General features: G+C 40.1%; 2 protein-coding genes across 2 annotated transcripts in view; both read left to right on the top strand.

Moving 5' to 3' along the window:
- The window catches only part of LOC132406256 (immunoglobulin lambda-1 light chain-like), a 280487-nt gene that overhangs the window by 100531 nt on the left and 152160 nt on the right, over window positions 1–27796 (top strand). The gene's annotated exons all lie outside the window — the stretch shown is intronic.
- LOC132405830 (immunoglobulin lambda-1 light chain-like) lies at window positions 415–2779 on the top strand. Its single transcript, XM_059990822.1, has 3 exons — window positions 415–573; window positions 677–1033; window positions 2087–2779. Exons 1-3 carry the CDS (start codon window positions 528–530, stop codon window positions 2407–2409), a joined length of 726 nt encoding a protein of 241 aa, XP_059846805.1. The 5' UTR covers window positions 415–527; the 3' UTR covers window positions 2410–2779.

The raw sequence follows: 27796 nt of genomic DNA, 5'->3' as shown, positions 1-27796 counted from the left end.
CTCCATGGACTGTGCATTGTGAACAGTCTTCCTGGCTCCATCTTCGATTCCCAGAATCTTCCCAGAAGATGGCCCCAGAGTTCTCCAAGCTAGAGGAGCAAGGGATGGGCCACACCTGCTCCAACAGCAGCACCATGAGAGGGTGCCAGGCTGGTTTTGAATAACTGATGTGGGAACAGGAAGTCTGCAACTTCTGCGCTGTTGTAAATGGAGGTGTGAGAGGCATCTCTGTTCCAAGGGATGGAATCAGAGAAATGAAGGAAGAGTATGGGAAATATCAGACAATGAACGACCTGCTCATCTGCACGTTGTTTTGAACAGACATGTTAGTTTCTGATAGTGTCATCGCCTCAACCCGGTGGTGTGTGACGGTGAACGGGAGGGCTTCAAATCCTTCCTCTGGTTGGTCAGTGGTATTCACCCTGATTTGCATGGATTTCCTCCGGGAACCAACGGCTCTATAACTGTGTTAAATTGCAAGCGCCGGCCACAGTCCATCACAGATCCACCGGCAGAAGGGAAGCAAGATGCGGACACTGTGTTTTTTCTGGTGTTTGTCAATATGGCTGGGCTGTAAGTACAAGCAGCAAGTCTGCACCGCCTATGTTTGCTGGGGTGGGTTTTGGGGTCACGTTAACGAGTCAGTTGTTGATGTTGAATTCCTGTTCTTTCACAGCTGGAGAATCCCAGAGTCTGACTCAACCTCCGACCGTGTCGGTGAATCCAGGATCCACGGCCAAGCTGGAATGTAATATCGGAACAAAGGATAGCGAATATGTGCACTGGTACAAACAGACACCGGGAAGAGCCCCACAAATGGTGCTCTATTACCATTATTCCTCCAGTAGCCCAAGCTACGGCCCTGGGTTTGGCAGCGACCGTTTCACATCGACAGCCAACAGCGCCGGCACCATTTACCATCTGATCATAAAGAATGTGGAGATGAGTGACGCTGCTCTCTATTACTGCGGAAAGTGGGTTTCATCGATCAGTAATTTCGTGTTCGGCCCAGGGACCAAACTCTTTGTTGCAGGTAAGTGATGGGAATTATATCCTGAATAACCACGGCATAAATACGGTCACTGGCATTTAATAATTGTAACGTTATTATTACCTACAAATTGTACAGTGGGAAATGTTTATTTACAATCAAATCATATTCCGTGTCCAGTATTTCTCGATAGAGTGCTGTTTGGCGAATTGTTTCCGACTTTTAATGAAGCATTTCTCTTTTCGGTTGTCTTTTCGTACAAACTCTCCTCCTGCACCCATCCATTGAAAGACGCTCTCCCACTGCCCAGTCTTTGCCTCCTCGCCTGCCACGTGTGCCCCTCTGCGCTGCTCCTTTTCAATGATCCAGGCCACTACACCGACAATAACCAGAAATCCCATTTTGCGGAGAATCTAACCTGTCCAACACCACGGTGAGTGGGAGCAAAATCCCTCACATCATCCCAAATCACAGAGCGACCAACCCTGCCCCTCTCTTTGGAGATCAGCACCACTGATTTGCTGCCTTCACCAGTGGGGGCAAGGCAGATTGTAGCTTCTGTTTATTCTCCCGAGAGCAGCGGGTCCATTTCTGATGGTGGGTAGGGCGGAGGGTAGATGAGGAACGTGAAATTCAGCGCTCAGCAACTATTAATGGCCTCTCCTATCTTGTGTCAAGAACTGAGAATGGACTCAACAAAATAAACACGGCCCTACCGCGCACTACCATACTGGGCTCAGAGACCTCTAACGAGATTGCTGAAGGAGCTGATGGCACAGAGAGTGGGCACATGAAGCTACTCTGGGGCATTTCGATGTCAGTGTGTCTCTCATTTATGTGAATGACTCAGAGCCTCACAGTCTCACCGATTGGAGTAGGTTTCTAGTTGACAAACATGAAGCGTTCTTCTCCGGACCCGACACCTCACCCCATCGCTACCTCCCCCCGGTCCCCTACACCCATCCCCGTCCCTCCGTGAGATAGTTGGCTAAACTCTACGAAGCTGGAATGTTTAACTTGAGCTTCCCTTAAAGTGTGAAGTAACGCGAGGTCTTCTGTTCATTTGAAACACGTCTTTTCTTGTTCATGTTGCAGATCAGCAGCTCCCGGACCCTTCAGTGAAACTGCTTGGGCCGTCAGCCGAGGAGATCTCCGCTAAAGGAGCGGGCACCTTAGTTTGCCTGGTCAGTAAGTTGTCGATGGGCTTCCCTGTCGTCAGCTGGACAGTGAACGACAGTCCGACGAGCAGTGAGGTGCAAACCAGCGGGGTGACTCAGAACGCGGACAAAACCTTCAGTCTCAGCAGCTACCTGACGGTGCCCGGCGCAGACTGGAGCAGTGGGAAGAGGTACTCCTGCTCAGTTCAACAAGGAGCAGCCTCGACAATATCCGCAACAGTCACACAATCCAGCTGTTAAACCGAGAGCGGCTTCGGCCTTGTTTGTTCCCTGATTAACAGGAGATCACTACCCTGCATCCTTTTCATTTACCACACTGACTCACTCATCCCTGTACTTCCCTTCTGTTCCGCTCTCTCTAGTTTCCATTCTGATGTTGGAATATTTGTACCCTGATTTCGGGCTGATTTTGTTACTTTTCCTACGGAGAGGCTACGCGGTGTTAAAGTGGACAGTTACATGTCTTCTGGAAATTTCACGCGGTGAATGGTTTTCTCTGGCACCGGGGATTGGAATAATTCGAGTAATTAATGGGTGATTTTGTGACTCGTCCTCAGTTTCAGACTAACGGAAGGTAACGGTAACTAATTACAAATAAACATGATCAGTGCAAGAATGATTTCCATATGTGCGTTTTGTCATCTTTCGAGTTCATCATATTCTGACACCGAGTGGGGCGAGCGAAGAGAAAGGAGATGCGTCTCCCTGGTCTGGTTCGTGTCCTGGTTTCCTGAAGTTTCTCTTCAGCAACCTTGAACACCGAATACTGTAAAAACAGGACGGCAAGTCCCACTGAGGATAGCATGGTGGGTTGCCTGTAAGGCTGCGATGCCAACAGTTGGTTTTGGGAAGTTTAATGAAGGAAATGAATTTAGCATGGCTGCAACTATTCAGGTTCTGGAGTAGTTTTGGTGGAGCAAGAGAGAAATTGTAGCTATGTTCTGGGATAGTGAGGTTCCGGTAGTAATCACCGATACTGACAAATTGGAAAGTCTGGTTGTCTGAAATAATTGGATTACCAGAGATGAAAATTGCCCAAACAGAAGTTTAAAAGCTGTTGCTCAACTATCTCTTGGGTGACAGCGTTGGGGTGCAAGAGCTCAGAGACAGAATAGTTAAGCATTTGTTTCACAATTTCCTGATTCCCCTTCCCCTACCGTCTCAGCCACACTCTCACCCTCTCTGCCTTTGCAACCGAACGCTATCCCTATCAGTGCATCTTAGACTGACCTCTCAACCTTTCTCCTCTGGCAATGCCGTTACATTTATTTCCCGAATCCTGACCCTACTTTAATCCTTCAGCTCCCACCCCACCATCTCGCTCCAGGCTGCGAGCCCACCTCCACTCAGCTACTTCCCGCTACCTCGATGAAGGGCTGGTCAACGCTTGGTGATTAAAGAGGGGGATTTCAAGTAATGTCTACTCTCCTGCTGTTCTTCGTTTGAGAGGCAGAAGATACGGTGGCAGAGAGAGGTACATTGTATGGGTAAGAGAAAGAGTGATGTGGACCGAAGGAGTAAGAGATGGATAGACAGAGGGGAACAGCTGATAGCAAAGGTGAGATGATGGGAAAAGTCCAGGAGACTGAAAAGCAGGAAGGAAAGCAGATGAGAGGGGTCAAAATTGCTTACAGAGAAGAGGTAGCGTGAGAACACAGCCATGCTGGTACAGCTGGAATTTCTTCTTTATACCCTCGCCCTCATTTCACACAAAATTCACCTCCCTCCCCTTGCTGTCCTCTTCTCCCTTTTAATCTTCCCGTTACAGCTGTCCCTGTTTTCTTGGTGTCTCTCTCTCTCTGCCACACACACACACACCACACCCCCCCCCCCCCACCATCCCAGAGCACAGGCACTGCAGCACTGGGTTTTTGATAGAGGAAAAACACTTGCCAAAATACGTACACAACGCTGGAAGATCTCAGCAGGTCAGGCAGCATCTGTGAGAAAAGAGTAGCCAATGCTTCCCGCGGAGACACTTCATCAGGAATGGGGCGGAGGAGAGAGGGCCAAAGCCCAGTAATAGAGATAGGGGAGGGGGATGGGCTAGAGGAGCCAGGTGGAAAACCAATCAGAGGAAGGGGGGAGGGGGATAAGCATGAAAGAACTGATAAAGGAGCAGAAAGTTGAAAGGGGAGAGAGGCAGAGAGGGACCTGGGATAGGGGAAGGGGGAGGCGGACGGGGAGGGAATTACCGGAAATTGGAGAATTCAATGTTCATACCACCAGGTTGGAGGCTACCCAGATGGTAGATGAGGTGTTGCTGCTCCAACCTGAGTTTGGTCTCATCATGGCAGTAGAGAAGGCCATGTATGGTCTCCGGTCTTGGCCCGAAACATTGGCTACTCTTTTCTCACGGATGCTGCCTGGCCTGCTGAGTTCTCCCAGTGTTGTGTACGTATTCCTTGATCCACAGCATCTGCAGTTGTATTTTTGTGCTTACACTCACCAAAACCCCACACTGCAATGAGCAAGACCCACCATTCCAACATTCCCATCAAATAGAGAAATCTCACACCGACCTTTTCCCAAGTTGCCCTTCCGTCTTTTGTGATACCTTTGTGCTCCCTGCAGAGGTAAAAGAATATTCAAGTAGTAATATTATGCTGAAAAAGTCTTTAATCAAATATTACAGCATAAACTTAACTGTTCAACTGTCACTGGGTGATTTAGGGTCAGACACAATCTCAGAATACAAGACAGTTCGTTCAGAACAGAGATGAACAGGAATTTCTTTAGCCAGACAATAGTGGATCTGTGGTACTCATTGCCAGAGACTGCTCTGGGGCCCAAGTCGTTAGGATAATATCTTCGGAAATACGCCTTTTTTAACAGCGGTTGACAGTTTCTTATTTAGTAATGACATTTTGGGGAGAAGTCAGAAGACTGGGGTTGAGAGGAATAATAAATCAGCCATGACGGAGCTGACTTGATGAGCTGAATGGCCTGTTTCTGCTCCAATGTCCTGTGGCGTTACAGTAGAATTTACCAAAACAAAACAATGAGGCCATTCAGTGCAACTCCGTTCCGAGTAAAGCAACCTGATTGGCGCTCTTTTTGTTTTCAAAAATTCCATCAATACGTAATATCATGAGGAAAATATATCAGTAACGAGAATCATACATCACCAAAAGTAAGATATTATGGTTGTTTGACATCAAACATCCCCGTCCCAGAGAATGTTCTGCAATGATCGATAAATGCTCCTTCTCAATACCATCTATTCATGATTAATCTATTACCCTTCTGATTGCCATTCTACTGCCTTCTCCCCTTAGCTTTGATGCCCTACTAATCAAGACCTTATCAATCTCTGCTTTAAATATACTCATTAATGTAGCCTCTTACAGCTATCAGTGGCAATGAATTCCATATATTCACCAGTCTCTGGCTGAAGTCATCCCTCCTCATTTCTGTTCTAATGGAGAGACTTTGTGTTCTGAGGCTCTGGTCCCTGGCCCTAGATTCTCCCATGATTGGAAATGTCCTCTCTGTGTCCATTCTACTAGGGCATTCATTATTTGATAGCTTTCTTTCTTTTCTTTCTTTTTCAATCTTTTTATTAAATTTCATATATAAAAAAACAACACAAAATAATGAATAGATTACAGATTCAATAAACTTGAGATTACATTAGTAATAGGATAATAATATCCTATTAAAACATCCATCAACAAAAGGTACATAAATCAATCAAGTCTATATAAATATATATGAAAAACAGAAATAATCGTCGAAAAAAGAAAAAAAAATTGAAATTATATATGAGAAAAAATATATAATGAAAAAAAATACTAAACTAAAACTAACATGGGCAATAATAGCACTTTATAAATATATAAAGGTGTCAAGAAAAGAACTCCAGAACTCCATACCTGAACAAGTATAAGTAGAGAAAAGGATCTGAAATAAGCCAAATTAATTCATATGAAAGTGTCGAATAAATGGTCCCCAGGTTTCTTCAAATTTAATTGAAGAATCAAAGATAGTGCTTCTGATTTTTTCCAAACTCAGATAAGAAATAGTTTGGGAGAACCACTGAAATGTAGTAGGAGGATTTACTTCTTTCCAGTTTTGTAATATAGACCTTCTGGCAATTAATGTTACAAAAGCAATCATTCGTCTGATTGAAGGGGAAAGCTGATTGCCATCTTCATTTGGTATACCGAAAATTGCAGTAATAAAATGGGGTTGTAAATCGATATTCCATACTGAGGAAATGACATCAAAAATGTCCTTCCAATAGTTATGTAAAGTGGGACATGTCCAAAACATGTGAGTCAATGAAGCCACTTCTAAGTGACATCTGTCACATTGAGGATTAATATGCGAATAAAATCGGGCAAGTTTATCTTTAGACATATAAGCTCTATGTACAATTTTAAATTGTATTAAAGCATGTTTAGCACAAATAGAGGAGGAATTAACCATTTGTAAAATTTTTTCCCATTTATCTGTTGATATATTACATCGAAGTTCTTTTTCCCATTCTTGTCTAATTCTATCCGATATTTCTGGCTGTATCTTCATAATCATGTTATAAATAAAAGCTACTAATCCCTTCTGACAAGGATTAAAAGTAAAAATCAAATCTGAAAAATCCGATGGAGTTGAATTAGGAAAAGATGGAAGAATTTTATGTAAGAAATTTCTAATTTGTAAATATCTAAAAAAATTAGATTTAGGTAATTCAAATTTGTTGGATAGTTGATCAAAAGACATCAAAGTACCTTCAAAAAAAAGATCACGAAAACATTTTATACCTTTCCTTTTCCATATACTAAAAGCTTGATCTGTCAATGAAGGTTTGAAAAAAAAATTACATAAAATAGGGCTGTCCAGAGCAAAGTTTTTCAGATTAAAGAATTTGCGAAATTGAAACCAAATTCGTAGTGTATGTTTAACAACAGGGTTAGATATCTGTTTATTGAATTTGGCTAAATCAATAGGAAGAAAAGAACCAAGAACGGAAAATATAGAATATTCCTTAACCTCACTACATTCCAAATTTACTCACTGTGGGCACACAGGTGAATCCAAATCTAGTTTCCAGTACATTAGGTTACGAATATTATTCGCCCAATAATAAAATCTAAAGTTAGGTAAAGCTAGACCACCATCTTTTTTAGACTTTTGTAATTGCCTTTTGCTTAACCTAGGATTTTTATTTTGCCAAACAAATGAGGAAATCTTTGAATCAATATTATCAAAAAAAGATTTAGGAATAAAAATTGGTAAAGCTTGGAATAAATATAAAAATTTCGGTAAAATCATCATTTTAATAGCATTAATCCGACCAACTAATGATAAAAATAAGGGAGACCATCTAGTAGTAAGTTGCTGAATTTGATGAAGCATAGGTAAAAAATTCAGTCCAAATAAATCTTTATATTTCTTGGTGATTTTTATACCTAAATAGATAAAGTTATCAGTAACAACTTTAAATGGCATCCTATCACTCAATAAAGTTTGCGCGTTTAAAGGGAATAACTCACTCTTATCTAAGTTTAACTTATAACCAGAAAAACTACCAAATTGAGCCAACAAGGATAAAATAGCAGGAATAGACCTACTAGGATTAGAAATATATAACAACAAATCATCAGCATAAAGCGATAATTTGTATAACTTCTCATTACGGGTAATACCAAAAATATTAGGAGACTCACGAATAGCAATAGCTAAAGGTTCTAATGCAATATTAAATAATAAAGGACTTAAAGGACAACCTTGTCTCATACCACGAGATAATTGAAAAAAAGAGGATCTATAATTATTTGTAAGAACAGAAGCAACAGGTTTATAATATATTAATTTAATCCATGATATAAAATTAGGACTAAAATTAAAGTTTCTCAATGCATTAAATAAATATGTCCATTCAACTCTATCAAAGGCTTTTTCAGCATCTAATGAGATAACACATTCTGGGGTTGTAGGTGATGAAGTATAAATTATGTTAATCAATTTTCTAATATTAAAAAAGGAATATCGATTCCTAATAAAACCAGTTTGATCTTCTGAAATAATCTGTGGTAATACCTTTTCTAATCTAATGGCTAAAATTTTTGTAAGAATCTTAGAGTCTACATTTAATAATGATATAGGGCGATAAGATGCACATAAGGTAGGATCTTTATCTTTTTTAAGAATTAAAGAGATAGTAGCTTCATAAAACGATTGAGGTAATCTCTTCTTAACAAACGCATCATTAAAGATTTCACATAGCCAAGGAGAAAGCAATAAAGAAAAAGTTTTAAAAAATTCTACAATAAAACCATCAGGACCAGGAGCTTTCCCTGAATTCATTGATGAGATAGCCTCTCTTATTTCATCCATAGAAATAGGAGCATCAAGCAAGCTACAATCTTCATCTATCAGTTTAGAAATATTCAAATTATTAAAAAAATTATCCATCGTAAACCGGTCACCGTCAAATTCTGATTGATATAAAGATTTATAAAAATCTTGAAAAGTGTTATTGATTTCTTTATAATCAGTAGTTAAATTACCGTCTTGTTTACGAATTTTAATAATTTGTCGCTTAGTCGAAATAGCTTTTAATTGATTAGCTAACAATTTACCAGTTCGATCACTATGAATATAAAATTGAGCCCTAGTCTTAATTAATTGATTCTCAATTGAAGAAGATAATAATAAACTATGTTCCATTTGAAGCTCAACTCTCTTCTTATAAAGTTCTTTGGTAGGAGTAACGGAATAAATCTTATCAATTTCTTTAATTTTATCCACCAATAAAGCTATATCTGAATATCTTTGTTTTCTTTTACCAGCGGAATATGAAATAATTTGTCCACGAATAAAAGCCTTGAAAGAGTCCCAAAGTATTCCTTTATCAATCTCTTCATTATAGTTTGTTGAAAAAAATAAGTCAATTTGTTGTTTTATGAAGGTAATAAATTCTGGATCTTGAAGTAAAGTAGCATTAAGTCTCCAAGATCTAGTATTGATAGAAGAATCCGAAATCTTGATAGATAACTTCAAAGGCGCATGATCCGAAATAGCAATAGAATCGTATTTACAATCAATAACATCTGTTATTAAACGATGATCAATAAGAAAGTAATCAATTCTAGAATAACTATGATATACATGTGAAAAAAATGAAAATTCTTTACCTTTAGGATTCAAAAACCGCCATATTTCAGTAATTCCAGAATCAACCATAAAAGAATTAATAAGTAAAGCTGATCTATTCGGAAGAGTTCGAATAGGTTTAGATCTATCCATCGAAGGATTCAAACAACAATTAAAGTCTCCACCCATAATCAACATATATTCATTCAAATTAGGAAGAGAAGTAAATAAACGTTTAAAAAATTCAGGACAATCAAAGTTTGGAGCATAAATATTAACTAAAACTACTTTCCGATTAAAAAGTGAACCAGTTATCAACAAAAATCTACCCTGTGGATCAGAAATAATTTCATAATGTGTAAACGAAATTGAGGCGTCTATAAAAATAGACACACCCCTAATTTTAGCGGTACAATTTGAGTGAAATTGTTGACCTTTCCAGAACCTAAAAAAACGTTGATTATCCTCCCTCCTAATGTGGGTCTCCTGTACAAAAATAATATTAGCGTTCAATCTATGGAATACTTTAAATATTTTTTTACGTTTAATCGGATGATTTAAACCATTAGTATTCCACGAGATAAAGTTAATAGATTTATCCATCATACCAATATTAATTGTGTGTATCATAAAAGGTTAAAAAGACACATAACCCACAATTTAGGAAGAAGGAAAATTGATTCAGGAGCAACCGGAGATCCTGACACCTCAACAATATTAACAATTTAAAGTCAGCCCATAAACTAAAAGCAAAAAAATAAAAAGCAAAAGCATGAAAAAAGATCCCTCCCCCCTCCCCCCACCCTTTGAAAGAAAGCCAAGCGGCAGGCGCATAAACTAATACTAATATTACCCCCATTTCAAGATGGCAGCTCCATAAGAAAATTTTTTAAGAAAAAACTATATAACACCCCAATTAAAATATAGAGTTGCAAAAAAAAAATATATATATATATATATACCTACATATATATATATATATATATACACATACACATACACACCCATATCAGACAAATCAAAAAAAAACTAAAATAGTAAAACCAGAAAGATCATTAATAAAAAAAAATGCACATTAAAGTTTAAAAATGTGATACACCTTTAAAAAAGAAATTCCATATTCAGATACAAAGATGACGTTTCACAAGCCAAGACTTATGGGAAGAAGAAACGACATTTTGAGAAAGCCATATTACAAAATATGAATATAAATTCAGCAATCTAATAAGAAAATATAGTAAAAAAGTTATCAAAATAGAATATTTTTATAAAAAAAAAAGATTTAATAGACACTACAACATATTTAAAAAAAAAACTAAAGAAAAAGAATTCAAAACCTTTGTTCCATTTCTAAATACAGGCAAGCAAATAAACGCTTATAAAAAGTAAAGACTTATGGGAAGAAGAAACGACATTTTGAAAAAAAAATAATTCATTATTACAAAATACAAACGTATATAAAAAAAGGATATTATAAAAATTAAAACAGCATCTATAAGCAATAATAATAGTAGTAAAAAAAAAGACCCAGACCCATAGTTCAAAATAAGAAGTTATAACCCAACTTCCAGGGTTAAAACTTAAAATGAAATAACATCCTCTCTCCAAAAAAAAATCTTCAATGTAACTCATAGTTCAAGTTGCACTAGAGGATCGATATTCTTCAACAAATTTCTACGCTTCTTCAGGAGTGATAAAAAAGTGTAGACTGTTGTCGGGCAGCACCATTCTAAGTTTCGCTGGATACATTAAAGCTTGTTTAAATCCAATCGAATGAATCTCTGCCATCACTGGTTTAAAAGCGATCCTGGCTTTCATTACTTCATACGAATAGTCTTCAACTATTCGAAATGAATAATTTCTGTAGGAGATCATACCTTTTTTACGAGCTAATCGAATTAGAAGCTCTTTCTCACGAGGATAATGAAGGCGAACAATCACCGCTCGTGGTTTATCAGACACAGACGAAAGCCTCGCAACTCTATGAGCGCGGTCAATAACAGGTTCATTTTTCAAACCTTCACCACCGAAAATTTCCCACAGTAATTTAGAGAAAAATTCAGTTAAATCACCGGACTCAACTTTTTCGGGAATTCCGATGATGCGCAAATTCTGTCTGCGAGAACGATTTTCAAGATCAGTAATTTTAAACTTGTACTGATCTAAAGTTTTAGCAGTCGACTCTATCTTCTTCTCTAACACTTCAATTGTACGTGCTTTTTCACAAATTGATTGTTCAAGAGTCGTGATCTTATTTCCATGCTGTTGAACCTCTAACGCCTGCGACTGAAACTTAGTTTCAAGCGATTTAACAACTCCTTCAAGATCGGATATTTTCGAAGTAATCCTCCTTTCCAAACTTAACAGTTTACTGTCCAATTTACCTTCTAGTCTGCCTTCCAGAGCCGCAAATTTAGCATCCAGTTTATTGTCCAATTTACTTTCCATAGCCGCAAATTTAACATCCAGTTTAGTGTCCAAAAGACCAACAATTGCGTCGATGGATACAGGATCCTTAGCCGATTTCTTACTTGTAGCCATTTTAGGTTTGACAAGATTAGATCAACTATTATTTTAGGAAAAAAGGGTCAATCAAAGGTAGCAACTCATATGATTAAGTTCGAAAAGGTCTAATTAAAGGGTGATTATAGTTAAAAAAATAAAGAGCGCCTAAAAGGCAGATGCTTACGCCGCCATCTTGAAACTCCACCCCCCTATTTGATAGCTTTCAATGAAATCCAATCTATTCTTCTGAACTCCAGTGAGTACAGATCCAGAAACATGAATCATTCCTCATATGTTAATCATTTCATTCCAGAGATCATTCTCGTGAAACTCCTCTCCAACGCCAGCATTTTCATTTCCAGATAAGACTGCTCAGAGTACTCCTTGTGCAGTCTGACCCAATGCTTTATGAATCCTTAGCATTATATCTTGCCTTTACATCGTAGTCCTCTCAATTTACTTTCAAAATTACTGACTCAACCTGTAAGTCAACCATTACAGTTAACTGCACTAGATCTCCCAAGTCTCTTTGCACCTATGATTTCAGGATTGATTCCCTGGTAAGAAAATAGTCCACATGCATGCATGACCTTACACGTCCTTACACTGTCTTCAATCTACTCCTTCTCTGCCCATTTTCCTAATCTTTCCAAGTCCTTCTGCATACTCCCTACTTTCTCAGCACTTCATGCCTCTCCACATGTCTTTGTATCATCCACAAACTTAGCCATACAGCTATCAATTTCATCATCTATATCATTGACATAAAACATGAAAAGTAGTGGTCCCAACATTGACCTCTTCTCAGAGCTTCTGAATATATAATTTAAAACAACTTACACTTACTCTCCTTTGATTATCCTGCCTGTTATTTCCTCAAACAGATCTTTTAGTCACGGTATCAATTTTAGGAAACCATAATGACTTAGCTCTCTGTTATCATGAGACTGCAAGTACTACAAAATCTCATTTTTAAGAATGAAATCTAACATCTTGCAAGCCACTGAAGTTAGACTAACCATCATGTACTTTCCTGCCCTTTGCATCCTTCCCTTCTTAAAGAGTGGAGTTACATTTGCAATTGTCCATTCCTCTGAAAGTATTCTGGAATCTAATGATTCTTGAAAGATCACAACTAATGCTTCAACCCAACAGTCTTCTTAACTACAAACGTTTGTACACCTTTCAGAACCCTGGTTGTAGTCCTGGTCAGGGTGTTTATCGGGACCAGGCAGACTATCGGAATACAGCAATCTGTGTTTCTGTTGAAAGGAGCCCTGGTGAGATCACATTGGGGTACTGCAAACAATCTCTATGTTTCTTTTCCCATCAGTAACCCTACAAATCAGCCACTCTGTACTTGATCTATGTCTTTTTCTGTAATCGTAAAGAAATAGATGTCCCAGAACTGATTCCTGTGGACCACTAGTGATGGCCCTCCAAAGTGGATATTTCCTCTCCATTGCTACCCTCTGTCATCTATGGCCAACCAATATTAAATCCCATGAATTAAGTTATCATGGATACAAAGTGAATCAGTTTTCTGAATCAGGCTGCCTGAGAAGCTTGCCAAATCTTGCCAAATGCTGTTCTAAAAGTTATTTAAAAAACATCCACAACACTAACCTCATCAATCATTTTTGTCCCACTCCAAAGACCACAGTCAATTTGTGATGCAAGTTCAGCCCGGCACCAATCCACGGCTAACTAATACGAATAAGCACATGCTTATCATCTATGTCTAATTCAATACGTAATATTCCTCTTCTGTATCTTTGTTAGTTGAAAGGAGGATCCCTGCTTCCTGTCTCCTTTCTTTCCTTTTATTGGATTCAGTTCTCTGTTATGTATGCCATGGTGTGAGGGAAAAGGAGGCCTGGGCCCACTGGAATTTTGAAAACTGAGAGGGAAATTGATTGGATCATCAGCTCCTGATGGTCTCAGCAGGGAGGCTATGGACAGGATGTTTCTTCTCATTAGAGCATCTTGATCATAGTGTCAGTGTTTAAAAATCAGGAGCAGCGTATTTAGGACAGATGTGAAGCTTTGCTTGTTTCTCTGAGAGCGCAATAAATCTTTTGAAACTATTTTTCTTAAGGGTCTGTGGAAGTAAAATGAATTCATATTTTTAAACAATGAACATGTAAACGTTTATTTGGAAAATGGAGTAATGGGACATTAAGGTTACAATAAGATCAGCCACAATGTGAATCAATGGCAGAGCAGGATGGAAGGGCTGAGTCATTTACTTCTTCTCCCAAATCAATGTTTATGTGGAAACCTACCTGCTTGAATTTATGACACATCACTGACTGGAAGATTGCACCTCCCCGAGCAATACTGGACCTCACTTCAAAAAGCTCCAGACAGCACACTTTTGTCCATTCTGTATCAATCTATCCATTGTTCCTTTGGTAGCCAAGTGCCAGTTCAGATCTTATTGGCAGGTACTTGTGTGATATTCCTTCCTGTTACAGCATATTCTGAAGGTATATTGCAAATATAGTAGTCTAAGTCAGTGAGTTATTTTTAAAAATAGTACACACTTGAACCTAATGAGCCTGTGGCCTCAGGATCACAAGATATCACCAACGTGACAGAGAACTGAACTGTTAAATATAAAAGTAGTGTGTGTATGTGTGCATGTGTGTTTATGTAAGAAATTAAACATTTCTGTATTACTTTGATCACATCTGGAGTTGGTGTTCAAAACAACATAGACCTTTTGCCTCACCATTGATGTAAGAGGTGGTGTCAGAGAGATGCTCCAAATTTTCCTTCGATGCAAAGCTCAAATACAAATTGCACATTGAAAATTAGTTTGATAACAACAACAACCCCCACAGGATGTGGAAAGGCATCAAGACGATGTGTCAGGAACGGTGGCCGGATAGACCCAAACGCAGAAACTGAAGTACTAGGGGGTGGACAAGATGGGGATGCCATGGCATTTAAGGGTTAATGCAGGCGGGGCTGGATCCAAGAGTTCAGACGAGGCAGGCAGGAGGATCCCAGAGTTCGGGGCAGGCAGATCCCTCATGGCAGGCCTCATGGATCCCAGGCAGGACCGCCTCCCAGGCAGAAAACACAGATGCCAGGTCCAGTCACGGACTCCTGGGCAGGTGCGGGGCACAACCCTTAGGGAGCAATAGGTGGAAGGGGCAGAACCCCCGCAGGGCAGCGGCAGTCCGGCCGGACATGCCCGACGGAAGAAACGGGTAGGAAGGGGTAGAACCCCCGCCGGGCAGTGGCAGTCCCGCAGGACCCACCCAACAGAGACAAGTTATCTGGAGGAAGCTGGGTCCAGGGTGAGCAGCAGAACTACAGTGATCCACCGGGTACATTGGTCAAGGCAACTGAAAGCCCGCGCAAGACGAAGACGACGGGACGGCGGGGCCAGCACACCCGAGAGGAGCAGGAAAAGCATGACGAACTGGGTAAAACAGGTACAGAGTGGTTTGCAGAGCGGAATAGAGAGCCGGTTGCAGAACAGGCAAAAGGCAGGATACGGAGCAGGATTTGGAGCAAACGAACCAACTTCAGAGCAGACAAGGAGTTGATAAACCAGCTTCAGAGCTAACAGGATGCAGAACAAAATGACCACCCGCCCAGTCTCCGTCCCACGGCCCCTTTTAAACACCTGCAGCCGAATTGGCCACAGGTGTGCCTCCTTGATACGGGATGATCTTTGAGTCATCCAGGCTCAAAGGGGCCGGGAGGGACAGCTGCAAGACCCGGCGTCTGGAGTCTCCGGACCAGATCGAGACCCGGAACGTAGATTCCGGACTGAACCGGACCCTGACACGATGACAGACTACAAAACCAATAATCTGCTGCCAGATGATGACGCCACACTGCCTGATGTCCTAAACCAGTTCTTTGCGCACTTTGATACTCAGAGGAAGGAGGCTGCTCCACTAATCACGCGCCTGACGATGAGTCTACGCTGGTCTTTAAGCAACAGCAGGTGAGATCCACCCTAAGGAAAGTGAATGCGAGTAAGGCAGCTAGCTCAGACAGAGTGCCTAGCTAATTTGGTATTCTGTGTGATCTGGATTTCACGCTTCCCTGCTCGAAATGAAACTGTCACAGACACAATAAAGGATTTTCCAATTCCAAGTGAGGAAAAACTATATCAGCCTCTGAATCAGAATGTCACAAAAATGCATTGGAATCTTTGTACTCAAGACTTGCTGCAAGACTGGATAGAGGAAAGAAAAGACTGGTGAATCTTGGTAATGCCTACAACATGAAAAGTGCCATTCATGTCTTTATCATGGCTTCTGACATCAGGCATGCTGTTATGCTACTCAAGGAGAATGACTCACAGTTATTAATGATGAAACTTCAATGGTTATTTGCTATCCCAGAACATAGCCAGAGACCTGCTACCTCTCCCAGCAGCTTGTTGAAAGCTTCCTCTCCTCCATTGCTTGATCAATGGGTGCACTTTGTCTGTTCAGAGTAGATAGGAAACCTATTTGAAAGCTACATGAAGAAAAGACTCATAAAGGAATTCTCATAGGCAGAGACATTCAAGCAGTGAACCTCATATAGAAAATTGAGGTCCAGAAAAAAAATATTAATAGAAAGAATATTCGGTTTGGCTCATTTGTCATTGTTGTTGAAATTCTTCCTTCCAAGAAGAAGCCTTTACAGATCTACCCATAGCATTTCCACCACCTAACAAAGTTCTACAAATATATGATCATTCAAGTGACCCTCATATATCAATGAAGATACTAATACAGATAATTCAGCATCACTAGGGGACGTCACGTGATGACGTAGGGTCGAGACGTTGGGAAACCAGCTCCCTCGTAAAAAGTAATGAAATAAGTTTTAAATGAAGACGAGTTAACAAATATCTATTAGAAACTATTTATAAGTAATTCAGGATTATCTTTTGATATGGCTCCTAAACCGAAACAGAAGAAAGCTACTACTTCGAAGACTGCGCAAATCAGCGGGGAGAAAGGCCTAACCATCTCGGCAAAGCCTCGGACTCAAGTTGGATCTCCTCCAGGCGAAGTGCATGGCACTTCCGATGATGCGGGACGAGAAGCTGCAGCAATGTCGGCGGTCGAAGTACGCATGAACAGATATTAACAAAACCACAAATCTCAACTACGGCTGGAAATGAAATTGGAAGTGGATAGGAAGTAGAAATAGACTCTTTGGGAGATTCAGAGGAAGAAGAAGAGGAAAAGAAGGAAGAGATTAAAGGAGACATAAAAGATATCCTGATATATATGATGAATGAATTTAAAGCTGTAAGAACAGATATGAAGAATGATTTAAAAGTTGTAAGAACAGATATAAGAAGGATACAGAATACACTTGATAATGTGCTGGAAAAACAAAAGAAGATGGATAATAAAGTTAAAGAGATGGAAGTAAAAGTGGATGAAAACACTGAAAGAATAGACAAGATAGAAGTGAATAATCTTGCCTGGACAACAGAAAGAAAATGCATGTTGGAAAAAATGGATGCGCTTGAGAATTCTAGTAGACAAAATAATAATAATAAAATTGTTGGTCTTATGGAAGGTACAGAGGGAGAAAATCCAATAAAATTCTTTCAAGAATGGATTCCGAAGATTTTGGAAATGAAAGAAGGAAGTCAAGTAATTGAAATTGAAAGGGCACACAGAGCTTTAAGACCAAGATCTCAACTAGATCAAAATCCAAGATCAATTTTGATAAAATGCTTAAGGTACCAAGATAAAGAAATGATCTTGAACGCAGCTACTCAAGAGAAATGGGCCATTGATAATAGAACAAAAAAGAGTTTTTTTTTATCCAGACATAAGTTACGATCTTCTGAAGAGGCGGAAGGAATTTAATCCAGTGAAAAAATCTTTATGGGAAAAGGGCTATAATTTTTTATTGAGCTACCCAGCAAAATTGATAATTTTCCTGGATAATGGAGAAAGAAGTTTCTTCGTTAACTACTGGAAAGCGGAGGAATTTGTACAAGAATTACCTCATGTCCATGAAGAGGAGTAAAGAATTATAGAAATGAAATGGACTAATGATGAAGACTGAAACAAGATTGGACTTGATGGACATTTATAAGGGAAAACATAGTCGAGGAGTATTAATTGGGAATAGAGACATTAATTATTTGTCTTTTGTTTCTTCACTAATATACTTCCGTTTTTTTGCGGGGGAGCTGGAGGAGCTCTTGATTGATGGCTGCGAGTTTCAAGTGTACAATCATGGTGATTGCGATGACCCGTAAAATGGGGGGGGAGTAATGTTGTGTTCTTTCTATTCACAACATTAGTGGGGGGGGTATTTTGTTTTTTTTTCTTATATATTAGTTATCTTTCTTCTATTTTTCTTCGTTTTTGCCTGGATGGTTAGGGAGAGACTCATAGCAACATGGAGAATTTTAAAGAGCTCCCAAGGTACTATGAATGATTAATTTACTTAATTTATTAAGTTTTAATGTTAATGGAATTAACGGATCTGTGAAAAGAAAAAGAGTTTTAACATATATTAAAAAAATGAAAAGATAGATTAAATTCAAATATGTCTGACCAATGTTTTCGATGTAATCAAGAAATTGGTACTTTTTTACATTCTACTTGGTCTTGTTTTAAAATTCAACCATTTTGGATAAATGTAAGACTGTTATTGGAACAAATTATTGGAGTATAACTTCCACATAGTCCACTATTATTTTTATTAGGAGATATCGAAGGGACTTAGATTTAACTATGTATCATTGGAATAATGAAATACATAGTTGTATTCCACTTGAAAAAATGATGTATAATCTAAGAAATGAATATGATATATTTTTGAAAATTTGGTTTCCATACTTACAAAAAATAGGATTAAATACATAGGTCCTTTGAAGATAAAATTATAGTAATTGGGGAAAGTAAAAATAAATATCAAAATTATTTTGAACTCCATGGAGCATGTGGGGATCCTCCGATATCCAGGCAATTTTTCTCCTTTTCTTTTTTTTTTCTTTAGATAAGGGTTAAGGGGGGGAGGGTTAAGGGGAGGGGGGAGGGTTAATATTATTTTTCTTATTATTATCACATTTATTCTTTGTAATTTCTAAAATTTAATAAATAACTAATATTTTTTTAAAAATTCAGCATCACTAGCTGAGCAATGACACATGACTGCCAAGACTCCAAATAAACAGACGCAAACAAAATATAGGAAATGTTCTCTCTTGGTAGCATTTCAAATAATCTGCTCCCATGGAAAAGGTAAATCAGAGACTGCAGCATCTGGAATTAGTTCTTTGTCACAGAATGATTTTGCATTGGGCTCCAGGGGAAAAGAATACATGAGGAGGCAAATTGTAGATCAGTGTATGACCTCATCAGCACCTGCACCTGTCCTTCCAAATTAGGCTCTATGAGCATTTCACTGTGTTTCAACAGGAATGCTATCAAGTGATAACAGATATGTTCATCATTTAAGGGCAGTGTAGAAGTCTATGATAACAATTGTGAAATTGACAAGTTTTTCATGAAATCAGTATACAGTACTGATGCATTGTCAACGTAATGGAAAAATTTGGGGATGGACACCTGAGTAGGTTTTCAAATAAGAACTGACCCACATAGCCAACAAAAACAGAGGCATAGCTAGGCCCATGTGAGTACTTATGAATATGAGCTTCTTGAGTGTGTTGAAGCTGTTCTCATCCAAACAACCGGACAGTGTTTCATCGCGTAACTGATTTGAGGTTTGTAGGTGGTGGACAGGAATGCTGAGTTGGGAGGTGGGTTAATGCCTGAGGAATGAAGCCCACAGTGACAAAAGCTTTAGTTCCTACTCTGTCTACCTGTGACTACACTTTCATTTAAACTGGTACTCTAAGACACTTCTATTCAACAGGTCTTTCCAGAATGCTGCCATTTATGTGAGAGTCCTACCAGACTTGATCTTGCAAAATGCAATGCCTTGCCCTTATACAAATTAAACTCCATTTAACATTCTCCATCTCCCAGTAATTTATAATGTCCTTCTTCATTGGCTACCAACTACACCACATATTTTACTGTCAGCTGCAAACGTATCAATCATGTCTTGTATGTTCTTATTCAGATTGTTGATAGAGATGCCAAACAACAATGGATCCAGCATCATCCCCCAAGGCATACCATTAGTAATGGGAACCAGACCGAGAAAGAATTGTCCACCTTGATTGCTCGCTCTGCTTTTTTTTTGATCAAGCCAATTATGTCATCAATTTGATAGTTCTTACTGTTACCATGTGACACATCCTTCCAGAGCAGCCTAACAAATGAACATTAAAGATTTTCAGCAGGTCACACAAATCCCATCTATGGCCTTGTCCTCACTGGCTTTCAGATACTGCATGATAAAAAAATTCTCAATCAAGTTCATAAGACATGATCTCCCATGCACAAAGTCATGCCAAAGCCTCTGATCAAGTTATGTGTGGAGGGTCACGGCCTAAAATGTCGACTATACCCTTTCCTGTCGATGCTACTTGGCCTGCTGAGTTCTTTTAACATTTTGTGTGTTCTGCTTGGATTTCCAGCTTCTGAGATTTTCTCTTTTTCATGTCTTTCTAGATGTGTGCATATCTTACCCCTCAGAATGTTCTCTGGTATTTACCTGCCCCAGATGTTACACTAACTGGTCTATAGTTCCCAGTATTCTTTGCCATCCGTTTTCTGTACATGCACAATATTTGCTACCATCCAGACCCTTACCAGCACCAGACTGTGGTAAACAATGAAGCAAATATATGAACAAGGGCTCCTAATTTCTTCTCCAGCCAGCCACTTTGTTGTTGGATATAGCTGGTCTGGCCCTAAGGATCTGTCAGCCTCCATACAGTTTAGAAAATCCAGCAAAGATGGATCTTTGCAGTTCTATTCCCCATAAAACAAGAAAAGCCAACTAATTGAAAAGATTTGTGGCTGCGACTGGGCATACATTGGAAAACCCGACAATGCATTACACACAGACCAAGACTCTGTTACTGTGACCTGAATAAATAATGGGACAGCAAGGAGTGGTCCCATGGACTGGTCCTGTCCCCATCACCAGTGTTCTTTTGCTCAGAGAGTTTGATGAACAGACTCAGGTCATGAGGACACAATCTGTGTGAGAACATGTTTAGTGACCACGTTTGTTTCTAAAGCCAATGAACATGGCCTTAAATTTCACTGATGCATATGTATGTATTTCTCAATTCCACTCTGACCCCAGCTGCAGGTTTCTCTTGTCACTTGCTCAACCCTTCAACACACTCAGGGCTGATTTGTTCTTGGCCGCAACTCCACCAAGACCAATGTTCCCTGCACAACATCAACTGTTTATAGAGCATTAACTAGTTCAGACACAAGTATATTCAATGTCCACTCCTCCATAGCTCTGAGGTGGAGAATGCCATAGGTTCTGGAGCCCTGAAGAAGAGAAATCCTTGCCCAGCTTCTACATCACTGGGGTATCCTTTATTATGAAATTGTTTTGCTCGGGAGAGAATCTGGTATCTGGCAGTGAGATGTCCTCTCAGCATCTATTCCTTCCCTGCTCCTATATCATCAGTCCTTATGAAATGTCTAAATTGCCTGTTTCTATCACAATTCCATCATTTCATACTGGTAGCTGAATTACAATCATTTTTATTCAACACTGTGTCTGTATTGAAATAAACCAAAAATATGTTTTAAAAAATTGTACAATTGCCATAATCCCAACAGCTGAACACTGAACACAGGACCTGAAAGCTCCAGCACACTCGGGTCAGATATGTTTTGGCACCAGAATATTATCATGAGCATAATTTTATAAATGGCTACAGCATTAGCAGTGGAGAGGTTCGCTCCCATGAAGATAATCGGGCAGCATGGTTGTAAAGTGATATGTACAAAGTTTTACTGGTTACCTGGGTTGACTTCCCGATGCTGGCTGTATGGAGCTTGTATGATCTCTCCAGGTCTGCTTGGGTTTCGTCAGCGTGATCCAGTTCCCATCCACAGTCAAAAGACATCTGGGTTGGAAGGTCATTGTAAATTCACGTGTGATTTTGCTCAGGTTACATTGATAGGGTGCTGTATGGAATGGCTTGAATGGCATGTAATGTACGGGAGGGCCAACTCCACACTATATCAAAAATAAATAACACCTAACAAAATAGATAGATAAAAAGATCAATAAATATATAGACACACAGATTAAAAAATAAACAAACAGATAGATAGACAGATAGATAAATAAACAAACAAGCAAATAATGAGAATGGTGTTCTGGGTTCATCTTTCTATCATATATGTGACAGTTTATTTTTCACGAGACTGTGCTCCAGGAAAGAAATCCACCTAACCAGACTCTTCTAGCAAAGAGGGAGGTGATGTCACACTGGTCCTTCCATCAGGGAATTCACATTCGAGTATCATCATCCTTACACCAAACTCTTAATGCTCCTTGTCTGGATTGACAATTCACAGAATTATCTGTGGACAAATAAAATAATAAAGTTAATGAATTTCTTATCTTGAACAGATTACCTACTAACTCAGCCTTGCTTTAGATTATAGTGAACTAATTTGGCAGAGGGATGGGAACTGGATTGATAGGGTTGAGGGAGAGGAAAACAGAAATAAATCAAAGATAGCGTGCAACAGAGATTATAGAAAGAACAGAAAAGAGATGGGGCTTAATCAGAGCCAGTGGCCAAAGTTACAGGGCAATAGAGACGTGGTGCAGGTAAAACAGAAAGCAGCAAATCCTGGACTGAAAGTGTTATATTTGAATGCACGCAACATATGGACGATCTTGAAATTCAGTTACAGATTGACAAATATGATGTTGGGGCCATCTCTGAAACTTGGCAAAAGGATGAGTGCCATTGGGAGCTGAATATCGAAGGATATATGATGTATCAGAAAGATAGTTTAGCAGGCAGAGGGGCTGGTGTAGCTCTATGAGAAAGAAATAATATTAGATTATCAGAAAGAGATGACATAGGATTGAAGATGTCAAGTCTCTATGGGTTGGCAAGGGTAAATGGACCCTAATGACAGTTGTATACTGGCCTTCAAACAGCAGCCGCGAAGTGGATTAGAAATTACAGCAGGAGATGGAAACAACAGGTCAGAAAGGCAATGTCATGATAATTGTTGGGGATTTTAACATGAAAGTAGATTGGAAAAACCAGGTCAGTAGTGGACCTCAAGAGAAAGAATTTGTAGAATGTATAATGGATGGCTTTTTTAAACAGCTTGTTGTTGTTGTTGAATCACATAAAGTTGGAATACAGGTACAACAGTTTATTAAGAAGGCAAACAGAATGATGGCCTTCATTGCTGGAGGAAATGAATTCAAGAGCAGGGAGGTCATGCTGCAACTATAGAGGGTACTGGTGAGGCCACACCTGGAGCACTGTGTGTAGTTCTGTTCTCCGTACTTGAGGAAGGATATCCTTGGCTTTGGTGGCAGTGCAGAGGAAGCTCACCAGGTTGATTCCAGGGATGAAGGGGTTAACCTATGAGGAGTGATTGAGTCACCTGGGCCTACATTCTCTGAAGTTCAGAAGAATGACAGGGACTCTTAGAGAAGCATACAAACTTTTGAAAGGGACAGATAAGATAGAAGTAGGAAAGCTGTTTCCATTCGTAAATGAGACTAGAACTAAGGGATATTGCCGAAAGATACAGGGTAGAAGATTTAGGATGGAGATGAGCAGAAACTGTGTTTCTCAGAGAGTGGCGAATCTGCAGAATTCTCTGCTCAGGGAAACAGTTGCTGCGTCTTCACTATGTATATTTAAGATACAGTTAGATTTTTACATAGTGTGGGAATTAAGGGTTATGGGGAAAAGGCAAGTCAGCGAAGCTGAGTGAAATTTGAGAAGGAAAAGTAAAATCCAATGTGTTGGTATTTCAGTGGAATAAAGCAAATTACAATGGCATGAGAGGAGAACTTGCTGAAGTTGACTGGAAAGGGACATGTGTGGGAAGGACAGCAGAGCAGCAATGACTGGAGTTTCTGCAAACAATCAGGGAAATGCAAGACAGATATATTCCAAATTAGAAGATATTTTCAAAGGGTAGAAGGACACTACTGCGGCTGACAACTGAAGTCAGAGTCAAAGTAAAAGCAAAACAGAGGGTACACAAAGAAGCCAGACCTAGCGGGAAGATAGAGATTGGGAAGCTATTAAAAACTTGCAGAAGGAAACTAAGAAGGTCATCAGAATGGAAAAAGTGAATAATGAAAGGAAGCTGGCAACTAATATCAAAGAAGATAATAAAAGCTTTTTTAAGTATATAAAGGGTAAAAGAGAGCCAAGGGTAGATATGATGCTGGAAATATTGTAATGAGAGATGCAGAGATGACAGAGGAACTGAATGCATATTTTCATCAGTCTTCACAGTGGAAGACATCTGCAGTATACTGGACATTCAAGAGTGTCAGGAAAGTGAAGTTTCTGCAGTGAAAATTACGACTGAGAAGGTGCTTGGGAAGCTTAATGAGCTGACGGTGGATAAATCTCCTAGTCCTGATGGAATGCACACTTGGGTTCTGAAGGAAATAACTGGTAAATTTGTGGAGGCATTAACGATGATCTTTCAAGAATAGATAGTTTCTGTCTTTGTACCAGATGACTGGAAAATTGGAAATGTAACTCTACTATTTAAAAAGGGTAGGAGGCAGCAGATAGGAAACTATAGACATGTTAGACTGATATCAGTGTTTACGAATTGTTGGAATTGATTGTTAGGAATGAGGTTATGGAGTACCTGGAGGCACATGACAAGATAGGTCAAAGCCAGCATGGTTTCCTGAAAGGGAATTCCTGCCTGACAAACCTACTGTAATTCTTTGAGGAAATTACAAGCAGGGTAAACAAAGGAGATATAGTAGACGTGGTGTACTTGGATTTTCAGAAAGCCTTTGACAAGGTGCAACTCTTGAGGCAGCTTAGCAAGATAAGAGCCCATGAAATTACTGGGAAGTTACTAGCATTGGCTGTTTGGTAGAAAACAGAGAGTGGGAATAAACAGATCCTATTCTGGCTGGCTGCCAGTTACCAGTGGGGTTCCACAGGGGTCGGCGTTGGGACCACTGCATTACATTGTATGTCAATGACTTGGACTGTGGAATTCATGGATTTGTGGCTAAATTTGACGATGATACAAAGATAGATGGAGGAGCGGGTTGTGTTGAGGAAACAGAGAGCCTGCAGAGAGACTTAGATAGTTTAGAGGAATGGGCAAAGAAGTGGCAAATGAAATACAATGCTGGAAAGTGAATGGTCATGCACTTTGGTGGAAGAAATAAATGGGTAGACTTATTTAGATGGGAAGAGATGCAAAGAGACTTGGGAATCCTTGTACAAGATACCCTAAAGGATAACCTCCAGGTTGAGTCAGTTGTGAGGAAGGCAAATGCAATGTTGGCATTCATTTCCAAAGGTATAGAATATAAGAGCAGTGATGTGATGTTGAGTCTCTATAAGGCTTTCGTAAGATAACACCTGGAGTATTGTGTGCTGTTTTGTGCTCCTTATTTTAGAAAGGGTATACTGACATTGGAGAGGGTACAGAGAAGATTCACGAGAATGATTCCAGGAATGAAAGGGTTATTGTATGAGAAATGTCTGTCAGCTCTTGGGCTGTATTCTCTGGAGTTCAGGAGAATGAGGGGGGATCTCATAGAAACATTCTGAATGTTAAAAGGTCAGAACAGATTAGATATCACAATGTTATTTCCCATGATAGGGAATTCTAGGACAAGAGGGCATGACTTCAGGATTGAAGGATGTCCATTTAGAACTGAGGTGTGGAGGAATTACTTTAGTCAGAGGATGGAAAATCTGTGGAATTTGTTGCCACAAGCGGATGTGGAGGCCAAGTCATTGGGTGTATTTAAGGCAGAGATAGATAGGTTCTCTATTAGCTGGGGCATCAAAGGGCATGGGTTGAAGGCTGGGGAGTCAGATGACTGGAAGATTTGGATCAGCCCATGACGGAATGGTGAAGTGGACTCAATGGGCCGAACGTCCTACTTCTGCTTCCATATCTTTTGGCCTTATGTTCTTATATATTAGCATAACAGAATTGGCATTGTTACGTATGCCATAACTGGATAGCTCACCAGCAAAGATAGAGAGGTCAGTTGGAGTCTGATGGCACTATTTTCGAATGGTTTTATTCATAAAAGGGGGCACAAAAGTAAGGTTAATACAAACATTCAGAACGTATACATCAGCAAAACTCAATCTAAAGCACGGGTATAGCAATAATCATCATTAAGAAATAATCTTGACTGTTGTCTAGGGGATAATATATTGTCCGTTGGAAATATAAAAGTCACTCAGAAGTCTGCAGGCTTCAGTCTTTTTTGGGGAATCGTGTTTCAGTGTTTGAGGAGAAACGACAAAACTTGCCCGGGTCTTTGACAAAGCAACACTGTTGAATCAGGGGACCGTTGTTTCCCTGTTATTAGTTCGAAGTCCTTCTTGGTATTATCAGCCACCTGCTCCCCAGGCAGAGAAGTTACGGAGCGCACATGGCTTTTTGATTGGCTTCCAGCTATCACGGGAGCGTTGAGCGATCGAGTCCTTCTGGTGCATCTCTCTGGGGTACCGCCTCCTGCAGTCCCCTTTTATCTTGACTTGCAGAGTTGTAGATGTCCATCAAAGTAGGGTGATGCAATCCCCACCCCCACATTGCCCGAGGGTGTCCATATCCAAGGTAGCTGTCACGTAGCAGGGTCATGCCCTCAGCACAGGTGTCTCTAAGAGCCCTGGCCAGAACCGTTACATTGTCTCTCATTTGCCTGGGTCCGAGACCCGAATTAATAGTGCTCTTGCGATTCTCCGGAAGGAGGGGCTGCTCCTGCCCCTTCGGCCCCTCAGAGCTGTGGTGCATTCATAACACCTCTCCTCTAAAAAAACGTTTTTTACCAGCGGTTAAAAACGGAGTTGTACAGAGTCTTACGTGATTTTTAATCTAACACAATACCCAAGCTTTTTCTTTTAATTACAGAGCCATACAGTTATACACTTAGTTCAGCATCGAGATAAACAACCCGCTAGCACATTATCACTCCCCTTAATGTGCTGTATTTTAATATCGAATTCCTGCAGCATCAGACTCCAGCTCAATAACCTCCTGTTTTTATTTTCCATATTGGCCAGGAATACCAACGGGTTGTGATCGGTTTTCATGGCCGCCCCGACCACCGCGGAGGGGGTGTCATGGTACCTTTTCATCATGTTCATGTGAACTAACTGGGTCGGCTTTCGCCAATCGGGGGTTTCAATCACGTAATTCAGCGAGTCTATTTTCTTACGCACTTTATATGGTCCTTGAAGCCTCGCCTGAAGGGGATGGTTAACTACCGAAATAAGACCAAAACCTTGTCGTCTACTTAAAACTCTCATTCTCTCACTCTCGGGTTATATCACTGACTCATTTTTTTCTGGGATTCTTTAAGGTTTTCTTTGTCCAAGGCGCGTACTTTATGCAGCCTCTCCCGGAATTTCAGAACATAGTTGATCACACTGACTTGAATGGTTGGGCTAGACCACTTTTCTCTCAGGAGGGTTAGAGGGCCCCTGGGCCTGTGACCGAAAACGAGCTCAAACGGGCTGAACCCCAGTGAGCACTGGACTGTATCCCTGACGGCAAATAACAGAAGGGGTAAAGCCTCATCCCAGTCTCGAACGTTCTCCTGACAATAAGTTTTAAGCATGGTCTTTAGTGTAGCATGGAACCTTTCCAACGCCCCTTGGGATTCCGGGTAGTACGCGGAGGCTAGAATTTGTTTGACCCCTAGCTGGGTCTTCATCTGCCGAAATGCGTTAGATGTGAAGGTACTCCCCTGATCCGATTGTATCTCCTTAGGCAGCCCCACTGTGGTCAAGAATTTGATGAGGGCCCTCACCACCACAGCGGTCCTAATATTACCAAGAGGCACAGCCTCTGGAAATCGTGTAGCGGCACACATCATGGTCATGATATACTGCCGCCCCCTCACAGTTTTAGGTAGGGGTCCCACAAAA

This window comes from Hypanus sabinus, chromosome 16 (assembly GCF_030144855.1).
Source record: "Hypanus sabinus isolate sHypSab1 chromosome 16, sHypSab1.hap1, whole genome shotgun sequence".
In the NCBI taxonomy this organism is placed as follows: Eukaryota; Metazoa; Chordata; class Chondrichthyes; order Myliobatiformes; family Dasyatidae; genus Hypanus; species Hypanus sabinus.
The sequence above is the reverse complement of the archived record's forward strand: the minus strand, read 5'-3'. Positions and strand labels throughout refer to the sequence as shown.

Bases quoted from the DNA above. Each gene is read 5' to 3' on its own strand.
- LOC132405830 (XM_059990822.1), top strand. From the start codon at position 528: ATGCGGACACTGTGTTTTTTCTGGTGTTTGTCAATATGGCTGGGCT. The intron at 574-676 runs GTAAGTACAAGC...GTTCTTTCACAG, and splicing joins TTTGTCAATATGGCTGGGCT to CTGGAGAATCCCAGAGTCTG. The intron at 1,034-2,086 runs GTAAGTGATGGG...TTCATGTTGCAG, and splicing joins GACCAAACTCTTTGTTGCAG to ATCAGCAGCTCCCGGACCCT.